We start from the raw sequence: 19072 nt of genomic DNA, 5'->3' as shown, positions 1-19072 counted from the left end.
ATAACAATATCAATATTAATGGCGATGCCAATACGTACTTCTCCTAAATCGTAACTCATAACTATGTCACACGCGCCTACATTCACTGTCTACCCATACTTTTGCTTTTGCATATCCCTTTTGTTTTCAATATTTTTAAAAGACAAATCATAGTTTATAATTTTAAAATAAAAGTTATATATATTAATATTACCCAATATATTACTTATGGTCCACTAAAATACAAAGTTAAGTATGTTTGTTTTTAATTAATGTCTCTGGGTCTATTATTTTTATAATTCTTTTATTTTGGTATATTAAATTTTAAAAAAACTATTTTAATCTTTTATATTTTAAAAATGTATTATTTTAATTTTTCATTAAAAATGTTTGTATTATGTTAACTTTTAAATTTTAAAATAATTTAATATCACTTTTGATCATTATATTTTATAATTATTTTGTTTTCGTATATTATATTTTAAAAGTTTTATTCTATTTATTTATGTTTTCAAAATATATTATTTTAGTTATTTTTTTAAAAAATTTCATAAGAAACATTAGTATTCATCAGTGTTATCAATTTTAAAATAATTAAGTTAACATAGTAATAGTTAAAAACAATCACAAATTTTTATTTAAAAATTAAAAATCACTAAATTAATGAATAAAAAATAAATTTGAAATCACGAACAACAACATTCACTCTATCATTATTATTATTATTATTATTATTCATTTAATAACGATAATAATTTCATTAACCAATTATTCTTAATTAAGAATCCCTTCTTCTTTCGTTGTTCTGCCTCTCATCCCTTACCCAAAAAAATTGTTGTTCTAGCCTTGCTTATGTCTCCGTCGCAGCCTTTCTATGCAGTCAAAATTGTCATCTCACCTAACGACAATAATTGTCTTATCGTTGTCTACGACAATCGTGCATTGATGAAGGCGAAGAAAAAGACTGACCACTCCCTACTGTGGATGAGGTTTGACCGATCAGGCCAATCATAATTATCTTCCAATGAAATGCACCATCTAGCCCTTCTTTGCGTTGCTCGTCTTTGCTCGACCGATTGTGGATGTCTGATGGGAAATCCTTTATTTGTTCAACCCTACCATATGCAATAGTGGAGATCTTGCTCGCAGACCTCATAGAGAACTACAGTGTGACTTTCTCGTTCAAATATGGACTAATTGACAAGTCAGGATCATAGTTTTCCCTTTCGACGAAGACAACTCTTTCTCTAATCTTTTTTGTTTTTATTTCCAATAGCATAATTATATGAAAGATTTTGATTTTTCGGCCAAGAGTATAAAAATGTTTGGTGGTTCCAACGAGATTAAGTATTGACACCGTTTGATCTCATATGATATTGCATTTTTTACCTTGTCAAGAAAGTAAGAAGTTGGAGAAGATGAGGATTTTTTTAGTTGTTTATTCTTTTAAAAATAAAATAAATTATTTATTATGTTTCACAACTACTTTAATTTTGTACATTAAATTTTAAAAAATTTATTATTCTTCTTTATGTTTTTGAAATATATCATTTTAATCATTTTTTAAAATTTTTAAATTAACCAGACAGCTAATGTTTCAAAAATGTTAAACAGTGTTCAGCACCTTTCGGGACTTCAGCAATAAATAATAGGCTTTGCATCGTATAAAGCTGATTCAATTATGTTCAGAGTTCAGTCCTTTTCCCACTTCAATTATAAACTCATTTATCCAGAATTGGCATTTCTTTTTTCGTTTTCTTTATGCACTCGTTTCCATATATATTATTATTTCGAAATATGTTCATTTATTTCCCTTTGTTGGGGCAGAGAATTTCTTTTCATTTTGTTTTGTCAACAACGTAATGACACCATCAAGCCCCATTTTGCCTCTGAAGGTTGTGACCCATTTCTATGTACTGAATTCAAAGAACCAAGGAGTAATCCACATCACCAGATCAAATTCCATGAAGAAAGAGCCAGATCTGAACAAAGGGGAATGTTACTTTGTCTCTAATCAAAGATAACATCTGGGTTAATCTTTCAAGATTTTTTTTCCAAAGTGTGTCGTGTAGATTCAATTTCTTAATTTACTTGAACCAAAATGAGATATCGAGAATGCTTGCAAGTTGCAGCTATGCCTTTAATAAAAAAACAAAAACTGGACTAAATTCATGAGGAATGATCTAAAACAATTTTTTTTACACTTAAAATTACATTATGTCAAATTTAATCCACATATCAAGAAAGTAAATAGTTATAGCTTGTATCGGAAAAAAAAGGAAATAATTATAGCTGCTGCATTCTTTTACCAGTTTTGACATGGCTTTTATTTTGAAGCAAGTACAAAGTGTCATTTCAAACACGCAGTTAAGGAGGAAAGTACCAAAGTTTTCCAACAATTTTTGGCGAATTATTAAGGCAGATGCGATCACGTGAATATGTTACCTTACCTAAGCAATGTGGTTAATAAATATGAGAAAGGCAATAAATATTTTTTTTGAAAGGTTATTAAATGCTAGTAGCACTATTATTATTTTTTGGTCATACAATACAATACAGGGTTCTTTGCTTTGGCCTTCAGATCATCTGCGGCTAATAACTCTCTACAGCTGCAATGTAAGTGTAACAGTAGATGACATCCACTTATCTGGTCTTATGTTTCACGTTATAGAATTCAGTATATGTTTGAATATTTGTTGCAAAAGAACGTTGTTGGTAAAATAAAGTTTACAAAATTATATTTATCTTTTCTTTAGTTTTTGGTGGATCATTGGATTTGGTCATAGAATTTGTGTACCATAAGTTTGACCAGAAATCAAATATATTTTGATTCTGAGTGAAAAAATATTTTTATATAATTTTTTGTATGTTTGATTTTATGTTGGAGAAGATTTTAGATTTGATTATATATTTGAAAATGATTCTAAGTTTAAGTAACTTATAAATTTTTTTATAGACTTTTATTGTTAACTTAATTTTACAATAAAATTATTGAAACATACTTACATCACTACAATAATAATTTTAACCTAAATCAATTTCATTCAAAATTGTTTATATTAGGAAAATTAGTAAAAATTAAAATAATTAAAAACAAAATGCAGATACGTTTGAAGTTTGAACCCAAAAATTCAATCCTTCTCTATCCCACTTGCAACTTTTCTTCTTCTGAAGAATAAATAAAAACAAAAGCAATTTTATTCGTACAATAATGAATGTACGTTTAACATATTAGAAATGAAAAATAAAAATAAAAACAGAATGTTAGCACTTTTTTTTTATTCAGTAGAAATAAAACAAAACAAAGACTTAATCTATCCTTGAGTAGGATGGTGCTAGATCGAGGGCAAGGAAAGAACATTGCATGGGGAACAAAAGGGTTCAAAATATTTTTGAGGAATTAAAAGTGAAAACTCATAAAATAAGGGATCAAGAAGTTAATTAACACTTTAAAGTATTTTTTAACAAGATGAAACATAAACCGAAATTCAAATTATAAAAAAATACTAATTAAACCAATAGGTTACTGTTTTTTTTTTACAAATTTTTAAGGAGAAAAAAAATTATGGCTTTTTAGTGTAAATAATTTTACGTTGTCATTTAATCATAAATGAACATGTATGATAAGTTTGTCTGACTTTTACAAAATTATCTCAGAAATCATTTTGAGTTCTATTGATAATTTATACTTAAATGATAATGTAAAATTATCTCAGAAATTATTCTGAGTTCTTTATACTTAAATGATAATGTAAAATTATTTTAGTGTATCACCCATTAAACTCATTTTTAATTAGGTTCTTAGATAAAAAATAAATAAATCAGATCCTTAATTTTCTTTGGTTTTGGTAATTGGATATCTAAATTTAGTAAAACAGCTACGAAGTATTATTATTATTATTATTATTATTATTATTATTATTATTATTATTATTATTATTATTATTATTATTATTATTATTATTATTATTATTATTATTATTATTATTATTATTATTATTATTATAGTTTCAAGTTGAGTAATTGTAAAAATATGATTATGAGGGAAGACTTTAATAAAGATGACCATTTAAATTTTGTTATGAAAATTAATTGTCAATACAACTTATAAATACTTTAATAAAGATGACCATTTAAGTTTTTTTTATGAAAATTAATTATCAATAAAACTTATAAATACTTTACACTAATATTATAATGAAAAAAAAACTCAAAAGTCTTAATTGAAAAAAATTATAAGATACAAGACCCAATTATAATTTTTTTAGTTTAAGAAGTTAATTAAAAGTTCTAAAAAAAATAAAATTCAAGGACCTATTAATATATTAAACGTAAACAAAACAATCAAGTAAGCCACTATTTTAGTTCCTGGAAGTACATAATACTGCCTTGTTAATCCTTGAAACTAAGAAAGTTTCAAATAAAGAGTACAATTTGTAATTTGTTATTTACGTTCAAAATTCAAAAAAAAAATCATATAACTTGAGCGATAATAATATTAAAATATGTTGAATGAATAAAATAATAATAAATAACTAAGTTTAAAGACTTAGATGAAATAACTAAAAATTTCATATACTTATTTCTTTTTTAATTTAAGAATTAATATGACAAAACATTATACTTTTCAGGGACAAAATAATAATTTTCTCCAAAATAATGTTACAAATTTGTTCAAGGTTCACCACAATAACCCAAAATAAAGTGTGGCTATATATATGGAACAAAAGCAATTTTTTTTTTTGATTGAAAAACAAAAGGAGTGCAAATACTAGTGAGGACAAGTATATACATAAAAAGCATGAAATGACAATTAAGAGGACATAAAGTTGACAAAATCACATATGGTTAGTTTGGGTCCATGAATATGAATAGCAACACAACAATTGCAATGAGAATAAGGGGATTCTGCCGGCGCCATATTCGCCAGTAACCCGCCGTCCGCGGCGCACGTCTGGCGGCGTTGCCTCATAGTGGTGGCCCATTCTCCAAAATGATAAAAGAAAAAAAGAATGATAGTAACATGTCATCATTCTCACCTGTCTGTGAAACTTTAAATTTTACTTTTAAAACATATCACTATTATTTTAGTTTGTGCAATATTGAGCAAAAAGCATAAATAGTTATTTTATATAACAATAATTTATAAAAATAAGTATTTTTAAATATGTAAATTATAATTTAATTTTATGATAAATCATTTTTATTAAAATATAAATTACTTTTAACTATTGATAATTTTTTTTAAAAAGTGCCTCAATTTAGAAATGAAAATGAAAATGAAAATTAATAATAGATTGAAAGAGATAAAAGATTAAAGTTTTTTTAAAAAAACTTATTAAAAATACTTTTGCTCAAAATAACTATTTCAAATATAGAGTATTATTGTTCATTTTTATTTTTTAATAAATAATTTTATATAAACTCAGATTAGTTTAATATGTAATACATATAATTTAGTCCTCAGAAAAAATAAGGGGACCTATTATCTGAATTCTTAAAAGTTTCCAATAATACATATAACATTTTCAAAGACTAAATTATATATTTATTCTTATTTTATTTTGAAAACAGTTACAGTTTTTGAACTAATATACACACACAATTAACCGTGAATCAGTCCCTTTCCCAGTTCAATCACTATTCTGGTTTTCAAAACCTTTATTTCTACACCTAATTAGTACTTCAACGCCATAAACTCAGTACTGGTCACGATCACGAATCACGATCCATAATTATTCATCGAGATCTTCATTAAATGCTCCTTACATGTTACAGAACAGTGTTGGTGGAATCAATCTTCAAAGAAGTTACACCGTGAATTCTTTTCTAGTTTCATCTGTAGAACTTTATAGCAGCAATTATAGGCAAACCAGCGTATGATGTGATAGGATTAGCGTAAGCAATAAGAATGGCCTACAATTTCCTATATACATTGCTCAATTAATACAAAAAATCATATGCCTATATACACAAGATCTTCCATTAACTTTAAATGGAAGAAGTGAATATGCTGACTGTTTCATGTGAAGCTCATCATCATGAAACTTGCAACAGAAACACAGTAAAGAAATCCAGATTTCTCTAGTCACCAAAAAGTAGATATTTGCCTCCAATATACTATTTGATTTGATGCCCTGGAAACTTGAAGACTCACAACATTCTGTTTGCTTCAATCACTGAAGTTTTTCCCTGTTAAGAGTAAAAAGACAGGTTACATTGTTTGTTATACCATTTATGATTTTTAGCATTAGCAGAGGATCCTTGGTTTTCTAATACTGCTGTAAAGATGGAGCCAAGAATTCTCAATTCAATAGAAAAATAGAAATAATATATATTATGATGGAATATGTCATATTAGAAACATCCATGGAATGCATCTAAAGAGCCAAGAGAACAAAAATTTAGCTGGAATATGCCAGTAGTTAGGGTGAGGAATGTCTGTCTTCAAAGAAATTGCATAACAAATGCCCTTCATAAAGCACTTAATGACACTTAGGTCTCATAAAATACAATTAGGTGAAGGATTTCAACCCTTCAAGCCAGTGATATGATTTGTGATTGACAAAATGTCGCAGTAAACTTGTAATGTTGAATGGTAAAGTGATGATTCAACGTGAGTTCAAAAGGTTATATACCACGTTTCTAACGTGCTCAAATAAGGTTTTCGAAGCACCCTAGTTATTTGTGAGGGGAAGCAGTTATCTGACCATATATATGAGGGCATAAAGATTGAAATAAAGAGAGACACCTCAATTTGTGTGCTACTTTCATTGGGGAACCAGTGCATGAGAACACCCAGATTCATGACAGCAGGAATCAATTTAAACAAAAGTGGAGTTGTAACCTGTATTTAATCAGTGATAAGGTTAAATAATTCAGAGGAAGGAACATACAGAGCAGCAAGATGTAAATGAAATTACCAGACTGAGAGCCGTTGTCCCCAGAAGAAGAAGATACATTTTCCCCTAAAATATTGCAATCAGTGGTCAGCAAGAGAGAGAGAAAGATAGAACAGGGGAAAATTACATAAATCACTAAAAATAATCGAGAAAAGGTATCAGGAAGATGTAAATAACTTCTTCAATTACACAGCATATTGTATGGGTGTGATCATAGAAGAATGGAAAAGGCAATGAATTTTCAGTGCAACCAGATCACCTATATTGAAGCTTGTGGATAGTTTTTCACTTATATTTTGAGGCCCATAAGAAAATATTTCTGCCAGGCAATTTATGTTATGCACCATAAACATAGTGATCTTTCCATTTATTTGGAGGGTCTTTGCAGGTACAGAGATCAAACCACCTTCTACCATCTTATTTTCAAACAGAGCAATGCTAATAATATACTTTTTAACACATTGTTATTGGGTTGATATTCACGAGTTCCACAAAATGATGTGGGTTCTGCTCCTTATTTAGCAGTCTCCAATCCATATTTAGTGGACTCCACATGAATTTTACCCAATAATAAAGCATGTTGAAAAGACTATGTCAAGAGTGTGTTGCTAGCATTTAGATAACAAATAGCAAAGCTTACTCCCTCTTTCCCTCATGGACTCCATTGATTAAAACCCAGTAGATTTTATTTCTGTTTGCAGCCATCGAGGGAAATACACCAAAGACACCCTCTTTATGCTGTTGTTCCTCACATTATCTATCCACTTAGTAAAATGAAAACCATCATATACTTCACTGTCAAACTTCTAGAAGTGAAGTCCAACTTCCCAAATGAAGAAGTTAATAGCAGAGCTCAATCCTTTACACTTGCCTGTCTCCTTACTTTATCTATCAACTAACTCGTTAATTGGGAGCTATCATCAGCAAATTGGCATAATACATAAAAAAGTCTCGGGGTACATTCTTAAATGATAGATACGTCACATAGTTAAATAATGGATCATATCTCAAAAGTTGCTGAATGTCTCCATTGACCAATAAACTTGCTTGTCAGGACAACCAAGAACACTGGGGGATCTCCTTTCATGTGCTTAACAAGGAACCAAGCTTATGGGTTAACCCCACATCTTGACTCGACCCAACCTTAAGGCATTATAGCTCTATGGGTCATCCCACTTCTATGGTTCTCATGTAGGACATTCATTTCAAATGTGTGAGGCTTCTTCACTTGAAATCCAAAATGTTCTTAATTATTGTGGAATCAGCTTGCCGTGCCCATCCATCTTTATCCATCGGCAAATTAGATTAAAATAAATGCTAAACTTTCTTGATCAGATGTACCATACCATGTGATAGAAAGGTGGATCAAGTGGTGGGCCTTGACAGTGGGCCCAAGCCAAAGATTTGGAGGGTTTACAGGAGAAATAAAGGAACAAAAGAATAAAATGAATAATCATAGGAGTCTGTTATCGTTATTATAGGAGTTGTTATTGAATAAGTTTGTTATTTTAATTAGGGGAGTTTGTTATTTTAATTAGGGGGGTTTGTGTCGATAGAATAATAATGCTGAAAATAACAACTGATGGTGAAAACCTATCAGCCCCTAAGCACACAGTGCTTCCCTCACCAAGATGGTGAATCTTAATGGAATTCCTAGACGATTAATCCCTACCTTTCAGTCCTCTTTTATAGCCATAAGCTTATTCCTAACGTATCGACACAAACCCCCTAATTAAAATAACAAACTCCCCTAATTAAAATAACAAACTTATTCAATAACAACTCCTATAATAACGATAACAGACTCCTATGATTATTCATTTTATTCTTTTGTTCCTTTATTTCTCCTGTAAACCCTCCAAATCTTTGGCTTGGGCCCACCACTTGATCCACCTTTCTATCACCATGCATGTATGCATGCAAAGCCACTTACTAAAAGCTATTTGGTTCATAATTTCTCACAGCAGGTGGCCATACCAAGATCAATGGAAATTACAAAATCTAAGCAGCAGGAAAATTTTCAGACATTAATGTAAAACAATGCCACAAAGAAGAGAGCAAAAACCTCAACAAGGTGAAGATTTGAAGCACGACTCAGGAGGACAAAAGCAAATTCTCCAATTTGAGCAAGTGAGATACCAACCTAAGTTGTCATGGAAACAGACACTCAATATATAAAAGAATGTATAGTAAATCAATATATCATCCAACACGTTGACTGCATTAACTTACAATAAATGATGTCTTAAGGCTATATCCGAAGGCCTTTGTAACTATAACAGCAACAGCAGTTTTAACAACTACAACCAGAATAACAGATGCCAACAAAATATCCACATGGTTCCAAAGGAAGTGCACATGTATGAGCATTCCAATACTTGAGAGAAAGAGAGCTGCAAATAGGTTACGAATTGGTTCCACCTACAACAAATATGCACTTTTAAGAGAACGTTTTTCTTTAATCTTGTGACAACTGAAACATAGTTCATAGTTCATAATTCAAAAGCAGTAAATTATCCTAAACACATCATTTGAATGCCTTTTGATAGGAAAAAGAAAAGGGAGGAAGTTAACTAGGAGGATGACAAGGAATCCTTCAAAACAAGAAATATACAAAGGGGAAAAAGGAAAGTACAAAAAGCAATAAGGCCGCCTAATCTGTCTGCATATTGAAGATGGAAATTCCCTTAAAGCAAACATGAGCTGAATACAATAGACAACAAAAGAGAAACTGAATCCTGAGAACTTTGGGAGAAAAGAAACATCCCAAAACATTTTAGAAGTAAAGCTAGACCAGGTGCTATCTTAAAGTTTGGACAACACAGAGGATAAGCCAATCATAGGAACACAATGTTGTTTCAAAAAAAGATAATGATAGTCAAACAATATCTCATAAATAGCATGACAAAAGGCAGTAAAACATTGAACTAGGTGTAGTGCATCCCAAGCAATCCAAAGATAAATGTGTGCAAAGAAACTATTAAGGAAAGTACTACATGTATGCAAAGAAAAATAAGTCTAACACATCTCAGAAGTTATCCATTATGAATGATACCTGGTCCAAAGTATGTTGAGCAAAGTCTGTTGTGGAAATCATAACACCAGCCATAAACGAACCCAACTCAAGACTAAGGCCAAGCTTATCACTGCACTGGAAAGATATTATAAAAAGTTAGCGAAATGCACAGCATCATTGCTAATTTTTAACTGTAATAGATTGCATATAATAAGAGTGATGATACACAAGGCTATATTGGGTCTAAATCCCTTTTCTAAGAAGGCAGCATGGACCCCCACCCCCCAATCCAGACACGCAAAACATGTTTTCAAATGATACAAGTAGTCCACAAAATAACATGCATGACATTGCAGTCTAGCAGACAAATGTTATTAATGAGTGCAGAACTTTTATGGATAAAAGAAGCTACAGAATGATAAGGAGTCAGTAACAGCACTCAGCATTTGTTTTTCTTACCCATGCTGATAACAAGCAGAAAGCAACAGCAGCTAGCTGATAAAGTTCATTTGTCTGGAGCACAGAAAGGAAGAAAAATTAATTCATAAGCTACTAAAAGTGCTAGGAAAATGATAGCAAATTAAATATGTTATAGCCTAACCTGAGATGACAGCCGCATCATCAGTTTAAGAAAGCGAGGAACAAATGTCCAAGACAATACAGATGTAGCAGTGATATACAAAGACAACACTAGCAACCTGAAGTTCAAAGTATAGTTAGATGATTAGATCTTATCCTAATGACAATATGCTAAATTTAGGGCAAATTGCACCTCCACCCTCCCCCCAAAAAACCTATATTTCAATAAAACTGCATTTTTGTGGTCATTCTCTTCACCAAAAATCCAACACTATGATACACCATCCTTCCCAGCACCCTGTTTTCACAAGTTTACACACAGTATAGTGCCACAGTTCAACCACAAATTACAGTCTCCCACTGGTACATTTTATCCAGTTTAAAATACACGAATATCTTGGTAAGATATTCATGTATTTTAAGCTAAAAAAATTATTACAAGCTGCATTTCTAAATTATAAGACCTTTGAGCTTGTATAATTATAATAAAGTTAATTTGGACAAAAACTTCAGGGAGGTAAAGTGCATGCTAAAATTGAGGTTCAGCAAATATTAAAACAGAAAAGTGTACATATAGCAACACTATGCAGTTCAATTGGCTTGCATTGACTGAACAAGTTGTTATTGATCATTAAGCAAAAGGAGTTTATGAAATAATACAGTAAAATCAGAGAAAGAATGTGGAGATGGACAGACTTACAGTTTTCCCATTGACATTAGTCCTTGTAAAAGGCCACTGTTACCACCCAAAACTGGGAGCAAAGCAAATAGTAAACCCACTGCACAATCCTGATATAGCAAGTGGTAGAGGAAAGATTGATACACAATATAATATTACTTTATGAAAAGCTAATGAGTTTAACATTTAAAATTCAACAAGATACCTGAAAAATAAGAGTCCCAATTGTAACTTGAACATGAAGAGCATTATTACTATTCCGCTCCACCAAAAACTTCACCACCTGGTAAAAGGTAAAAATAAATAATGAACCCATGCTTAGAAACTATTAAAAACCACTGAAAACAATGTATGCAGTATGTTTTGGGAAATGGTGTGAAAACATACCACTGCTGTAGATGACATTGACAGAAAGGAACCGACAAAAACACCCTCAGACAATTTGGCTCCAAATAACTGCAAACCAAATGGACAATAATGTTTGGTGTCCATTATAAAACAATTGTAACTCCTTAACTCTATTCAAGAACATATCAGACACGTCAGCACCATACCATGGAAAGAATGCCACACATGAACATAAAAATGATAATTTGAAGTAGCCCTCCAAGAACAGCAACAGGTCCCACAGCTTTTAACTTCATACATAAAAATTTTACAATTAGAAAATGGAAACAGAAAAAAGTTTTAGTAATCTACAAACCCAAAACAAAAGCCTTAGACGAGGATAATATATATATTTCCTTACAATCTTAAAATATGGTTTGGGATTTAGCTAGAATCTAGCTTGTAGCATGAAAATAGGTGAAACAGAGAAGTTTTTGCAAGGCATGAATAACAAACCTTTGCCAGGGAAAACTCCAGCCCCAAAGCAAAGAGAAGAAACACTACACCAAATTGTGCAACAGTTTCAACCTGCATATAAGTGAAGGAAAATAAGCTTATCCAGTGCAAAACAACCAAGTAACAACCTAAAAAAACAATTAACAGCTTAAATTGAAGTTTAACGTTAAAAACCCAATGCAAATATCACACTTTCAATGTTTCTTCCATGGATGGAGTAGGCAGTCATGAACCATCAAAAGTTACTTTATATGCTGTATTACTATTGTATAGATCATATTAATATGTTAAGTTGATAGATCATTTTAACTTCAATGTTTAGGGCATCTTCATAGTTTTCACAAGATCTTTTTAATAATTTTCATGATCCCTATCAAGTATTTGCATCTCAACACGCTTACATCATGCATGAGGTTGGTATCAAGATTTCATCCTTGTACAGGTCAAAATTTATTTTCAAAAGGCTAAAGTTATATTAAAGTAGTGTTTTTTTTTAAATGACAGCAATTTTTTATATTAAAAAAATCAGACTACGTAATTTTTTTCTTATTGGATTACACAATTCAATTTCTTCTAAAGAATGCTTAAAGTATCCTAAGCCTATAAATTACCATTGTTTGGGCCTAATTTGGAAGCTGGGAGGTTATGAAACCACCAAATCTATTTCTAGTTTTGTGAATAGTACGCAACAGCCACCAATCAAGCCCTTAATAATCATCTAACTGTAGTGTTGCTTCCAAATTGCCCAATCAACCATTAAAAAACAAATATATCCAAATGCCTAACTTTGAAACATCTTACTTAGGTGGCATTCGTTTCAAGGTATATATTTACGTTCCTGGGAATATTATAACCAAGAATGTTATTGCTGGATAAATTCATAAGTATATTTGGTTAGAAATTAATATTATCGTGAATTATTTAGAAAATTCAAATGATTGTGGTGGGGGGGGGAGGGGGGGGAAGGAAAGTTAATACCACATTACAAGGTAACTTCCAATATTCCCATGGGAATGCAACATTCTCACCCGGAATAAAATCAAATAAAATAAAGGAATTTCACTTTCCTGGGAATCAACCATACCCATGAATATTTTTTCAAAGCTTGTACCAAACATAGGAATGTCGCATTCCCAAGTTCACTTTCCAAGCATTGAAACAAACAACCTTAAGGGTTAAAATCCCACTCCTGTACATGATGATTGCTTCACTGTCCTATTGTCAATTTTTCCACTACCATCCCTGGTCCTGCTTTAGAGCAGCCATCAGTACCTTGAGCAAAGGCTCTGACAGATCAGTAAAAAAAATAATTTCTAAAAGATTTTGAGGATTAATGGATGGAGAACCATTGAATGGCAATGGAAACTTATGATGGTGTCATGATGTGCACATATAGAGGAATGTAGATCTCAAGATGCTCAAGACTGTACATTGAAAAAATGTGATCTTTAACGACTATGGTAAGTGAGACCACAAATTTTATAGAGAGACAGATCAAAGACTAAAATTTTTTATCACAAGTTTTGGCAAAGAACAATAGTGTGTCACTCAGAACAACCTACCTGCACCATTTCACTTATGAACTTCAAACCGCCTGGTCCAATAAGGGAGCCTGCAAGAAGATAGCCCACAATAACCTACATGTTAAAAAAAAAGTGGATGAAATTCAACATTCTGCATAGATTACTTATCACTAAAGCCCACTCAAATAAATTACTTAGAATCACTAAAATATAATTTAAATATGAAAATCATCTACTGCATAAAGGATGCCAAATGTCGTAATGAGAAATAGTAACAATTACAGACCGGTTGCCCCAAACAGGAAAAGACAATTCCACCAATGGCTGCAGAAACTATGACAACCACCAAATCCGATATTAGCCTGCATGATTGAGCAATTATTCAAGGGTTGATCAAATCTCATGGTAGAAAATAAATAGAACAAAATTCAAAAACTAAAAAAAAAAAATTCAAGAATGACAAAATACAAAGGCATCACTGTCTAATATTATCATAAATTCATAATTATAATTTTTGAAAAAAAGAAATGATACTTGTTGGAAAGCAAGATATCCTTTGAAATCTAAAAGCCATTGATACCAGGCCCCTCAATTTTCAGCACACAAAAACAGTTTAAACTTGAAAGTATTTGGTAAAACCTCCAAGAGCAAGTAAAGAAATATCTACAACCATTTATTTTTCCACATGGAAAAAGAGAAAAGCACAGGAAGAGGAAAACAAGATGATTCATTTGTCATTTTCACAATTATATCTTTGAAAACTACTTGATTTCTAACACTGATACATCATTAAAATAACAAATTCCATAATCCAACAATACAGATTCATTAACAAAAGAAATCAACTCAGAAACATAGCATTTGTCCAAGTTTTAAGCAACTTCTTAACACAATCAGTATGCTTCAGTTAGTCAACCAAGCTGATAAAGAATTCCCTGTGTAGTAATTACAAGGACAAAAATTATAACAGATGTCAAACCTCAAATCCACTTGAAGCACAGGATATTTGGATTTCTTGTTTGACATCACAAAGACATTGTCCTGCCATGCAATAGCATAAACAAGTAAGCAGGTTGAAACATGAATAAAAGTAGTATATAACATATATCATCGAAGAAAATCCCAGAGGCTTCAGATCTTTTAGCACACCTTTTTGTCAATCAAAGTTGTCACATCATCAGAATCTTCATTTTCCAGTGAGAACACATCTTGAAACTGAAATGCTCTTGTGGCACTGAGGAAAAAAACCATTTAAGAAGAATAAAAAATTATTCAGTATATAAATAAAGTTACATCCAATAATCCATTATAAGATGCAACTGAGAAACTACATCGGGGAACATATGAGTATAACCATACTTTCCCTCATGTGTTTCATTTCTCTTTGCTTTATCATGAGTAATTTTAGCTACAGTCTCCAATACAGCCTGCAGAAGAAGACCAGATGGTCAAAACTCATCTTAACATTTAAAAGTGGGAATAATCTGTCTACCCACAGTCACTTAATTAGGGGGAAAATGGAAAGTATTAGAATATATCGTAAATTCATAATATACTCAGTATATCTTTTTAGACTATCTTAAATTAGTCATCTCATTGAGAAAGTAATCTTAGGAACTGTTTCCTATTTTCATTATATCTCCTTATTGGTTTCCATATTTTAATTTTAATAAGGGTTAGTAGTCTTATCATATAATTTTTATTAGTGGATTTGGGCTTATACAAGTAGTACTACAATTGTTTTGGATTTAATTATATTACTGTAAAAGGACCATTTGGTTAGTAATTTGATATTTTGGATACCATCATTATACACCATATTATATAATCTTATTATTCTTGGTATTGCTTTCTTCTCTCTTCCTCCTTTCCTAACAAAACAATATAATTTTAACAGCCAAGCCAAGTAATTATTAGCACAATATGGAAATGTCCAACAGCTACATCAAGACAAAAATAGCTCAAACATCAGCATTGGAGTTATATTATGCGTACATGACTAGAGGAACATTAAAAAGAATGAAAAACTTCATATTTAACACTATAGATAGTAATAAAATCAATAAGCAAACACTAATGGAGACTTCTAAACTGATGGGTGAAGATTTGAGAGGGAAAAATAGATCTCGGATATAGACTCATGTCACTTCTCATGAAATATTTGAAACCGAAATTGACATGGATTATGTCCAGGCATCATTTTATACACATTACACAATGAAACATCAGCTTATTTTTAGCTGAAATAATCCAATTCAACACAACTATTGAAACCCAGAGTATCAGACCTACCTGCTGATCAGCTACACTGCTATTGAAGCTGTTTTTGTCAGGTTCTGTTAAAGATGAAAAAAAAAAACAGTGAGAATAGCAGACAACCTACTTTAAATAAATCAATGAGCTTCTGATTCACATTTTAATTTGTGAAAGCTGAATCTAGTATATCATCTCACAAGCAAACTCTGAAAAATAGATTACGAGTAGCAATTGAAAGTAAAAGTGAGTAACATTTAGACTATAATTAATACTCACAGATCACATGACAACATCCATATTAAAACCACAAAAAGACTGTTAAATTGTGACAGTGCAGCAATTAGTATAAAGAGTAAAAGCTTATCACGATAACTGCAGATATTATCAATGCTATACCAGTAATAGTACACCCATGATAAATACATTTTAAAATACTTGAAGTGTCAATTCTTTTGTTTTTCAAATAAAGTTATAGCTTCATGAACTCTGTATGATCAAACATGAGGAGGTGGTACTGAGGGGGCAAATGAACTTTTTTGTGGATCTCCCAACATGAATTTAACCTCAAACACATCTCTCAACAAGTACAGTTCATCCCTCCTACCATGACTTATTGCTAATTTCACAAACTTAGAACAATACTATTCTCCTTCAAACCTTGCTTTATAGATCCAGCATATCTAGATGCTATTACTATTAGTACTCATTGTGCAACAAAGAGAATTATAACACTCCACCATCACTGTTCTATGAAGGACAAGATGAAAAGGAAACCAGTTGATCTGCAGTTTCACCCCTCCTGCTTATCAGACTGGTGAAGTGAGACCTGAAAGTGAGGTGAATTGTCTGATTAAATTCACCCACATGCCAATCCTCTACACATGCTCACTTACCCCTTCCATTAGTAGTTCCAAGTCAAGAACTCCTTCAACAATTAAAGCCATCATTTTCTATCACATATTCAATTCAACACAGCAACCAGTTCACTACTTCACAGCTACCCAATTGGAGTGTCCGGGCAGGCTGACCAAGCATAACACCCAAGTATCCTGGCTGATCCCAAAACCCCATACTGACCGACCATAGTTGACTGGACAAGACAACATACCTCAGTTCAACCATGATCACCAGACTACCTCAGAAGACTGTGGGCCCCCAAGCCCACCAGACTAAAGAAGTCCTAGCTAGAATCTTCTCACATGTGGTTAAAGCAGGATAGACACCACCTTCCCCTGACATGTTAGAAAGGCACCATCCACACCACCCCTAGAAAAGGTGAGAACTGTCACAAGTCAATTAGAAAGTGCACTCCCATAAATAGGTGTGATCCTCCCTCAACCACACTGGGTCAGGCATCATAGGACAAGCTGGGGGTTTTTCCACAAAAATCTCACTTGAAACAAACAATCTGCTTCTTTATCCCTCAACTTTGGTCTTCTGGGACAAGGGCTTCTCTTTTCTCTAAGCTATAAGACTACATGATATATATAATGGACCAAAAACCAAAACTACAAGTTCCTAATTGGCTTTAAGACTCTCCAACCCCCCCCCCCCACACACACACACACACAAAATAAAAATAAAAATCATAACTATAAACTACTAGCGCGTTTGGTTCCACATTTGTGATGCCATTTTCACAAGCTAATAGTTATATAGCTTCTGCATCCTCAACGAGTTTCCAAACAGGCAAACATACTATACTACACAAAACTATATATATATATAACAGATAGAAAATGGGAAAAATAAAACCTTCGGGTTGGTCATTCTCGGAGAACTCCTTCTCGAGAACGCGATCGAACATCTTGGCCAAGGTGTTGTTGGATTCGGGCGACGAGCCATTGGGCATGTTCCCGTAGAACCTCTCCCGCGTTTCCTGGTCGGATCTGGCCGCGCCGCAAACCCTAGCGCAGATCGCGAGGCACAAAACGCAGCACCAGAGCCCAAACGCGCGCCGTTTCTTCGTGGCCAGAATCGCCGTCTTCATCGTCGTTTCGATGCGAAGTAGCTGTGCGTGCGAGTTTCGGGTTTGTTTGGGAAATTGGGTTCTCCGCAAAACTGGGAAAAGGCACAGAACACGGATATGGTAAGGAAGGAAGACAATGCAGAGAGGGAAAACGGTTTTTTCTGATTTCAGAAGTTTGCTACACTTTTTCTGGTTAGTTGCATTTGCGTTATAGCTGGTGTGAATGTCAATGTCAATGAAACTTTATTCATTTGACACTTTTGTCAAATGCTGAGGGGGGGTTTTGTGTAATTTCATTAATATTTTGGTGTCTGTGTGTTTTTTTTATAGGAATAATTATGAATGATTTTTGTATACAATAATTGTAGAAGTTAGAAATATTATGATTTTTAATTGATTGATATTATATTATTTTTATAAAAAACTATGGTAATTTTTATAAAATTGAGAGTTTAATTTTTATGTAAAAAGTCTATTGTCATCATTTAATTAGAAAAATATTATATATAATATTTAAAGCTAATATAGGAAAGTCAATCATCTTTTTTATATATGATAAGGAATGATTGAATAAGGATATACCAAAAATCTTTATATTATACATGTGTTTTAATTAAGTTCTTAATTTTTACAATTTATTGTTTTGAACTACCTACCTAAAAAATACTACACTACACGATTTTTATTTTGGTAGTTTTTCTTTTCGTTTTCGTTTTTCTATTCAAGTTTTGTTTGTTGAAAGGAAAAAAAGTTTACGTTTTGTTTTTATAATCTTTGGTGGTGGTTGAGTCTCTTTCATTCTTACTTTTTGGATATTTTTATTTTTATGGCATTGATTATTTGGTGGTACAACTAATGTGGTGGCCTTTTGCTTTTGGGATAAAAATTGGATTTATGCTTGCATGTGGTTCTTTTTTTTTAATGGAACATGTGGTGATTATTATAACTCGATATTTCCTTTAAAAAATAATTATAACTCGATATTTTGAATTCTTACATAATATTCAACGTGAACCAAAATTGAACTCCAAATTTAAGGGTATGCCGATAATTTTGACCTTGTTTCACTTCAAATTGAAGCGTTCTGGTCTAAAAGTAATAATAGCAAAACAATAGTATTTAAAGTACATGTACATACATATTGCATGCGCTATTACATGTACACATATATAAATAATTCAAATTTTAGAAGGAATATGCTTTTACTTTCTGCATGCATCTTTCTTGTTAAGTTCTCATGATTTTCATAGCTAGGAATATGCTGAAATCTAATGACAAGAAAGCTTCAAAGTCCACATTGCATTGCAAGTTGAGCCGTTGAGATGT

The 19072-nt window shown here is 31.9% G+C and overlaps 1 protein-coding gene across 2 annotated transcripts; it reads right to left on the bottom strand.

Annotated features, from left to right (window-relative positions):
- Window positions 1-5714: 5714 nt before the first annotated feature.
- On the bottom strand, window positions 5715-17959 carry LOC100799476 (K(+) efflux antiporter 5). 2 transcript variants are annotated; one of them, XM_003549093.4, is made up of 20 exons: window positions 17533-17959; window positions 15814-15857; window positions 14881-14948; window positions 14671-14755; window positions 14501-14562; window positions 13808-13883; window positions 13561-13635; window positions 11999-12070; window positions 11710-11793; window positions 11543-11611; window positions 11361-11438; window positions 11177-11265; window positions 10499-10595; window positions 10357-10410; window positions 9937-10032; window positions 9114-9302; window positions 8947-9024; window positions 6903-6947; window positions 6731-6826; window positions 5715-6171 (listed from the first exon to the last, which is right to left on the bottom strand). In XM_003549093.4, the coding sequence occupies exons 1-20, from the start codon at window positions 17765-17767 to the stop codon at window positions 6133-6135; spliced, it is 1731 nt and encodes a 576-aa protein (XP_003549141.1). In that variant the 5' UTR covers window positions 17768-17959; the 3' UTR covers window positions 5715-6132. The 2 variants fall into 2 exon arrangements, with proteins under 2 accessions (XP_003549141.1, XP_040866565.1); XM_041010631.1 differs by lacking the exons at window positions 8947-9024; window positions 9114-9302.
- Between the last annotated feature and the right edge of the window lie 1113 nt (window positions 17960-19072).

The sequence above is a fragment of the Glycine max genome, chromosome 16 (assembly GCF_000004515.6).
Source record: "Glycine max cultivar Williams 82 chromosome 16, Glycine_max_v4.0, whole genome shotgun sequence".
NCBI lineage: Eukaryota > Viridiplantae > Streptophyta > Magnoliopsida > Fabales > Fabaceae > Glycine > Glycine max.
The sequence above is the reverse complement of the archived record's forward strand: the minus strand, read 5'-3'. Positions and strand labels throughout refer to the sequence as shown.

Excerpts from the sequence above, each read along its gene's own strand:
- LOC100799476 (XM_003549093.4), bottom strand. The coding sequence starts at position 17,767 with ATGAAGACGGCGATTCTGGCCACGAAGAAACGGCGCGCGTTTGGGCTC. Across the intron at positions 11,439-11,542 it reads CAATGTCATCTACAGCAGTG|GTGGTGAAGTTTTTGGTGGA; the intron begins GTATGTTTTCAC and ends ACCTTTTACCAG. Across the intron at positions 10,596-11,176 it reads CTAATGTCAATGGGAAAACT|GTTGCTAGTGTTGTCTTTGT; the intron begins GTAAGTCTGTCC and ends TTTGAACTTCAG.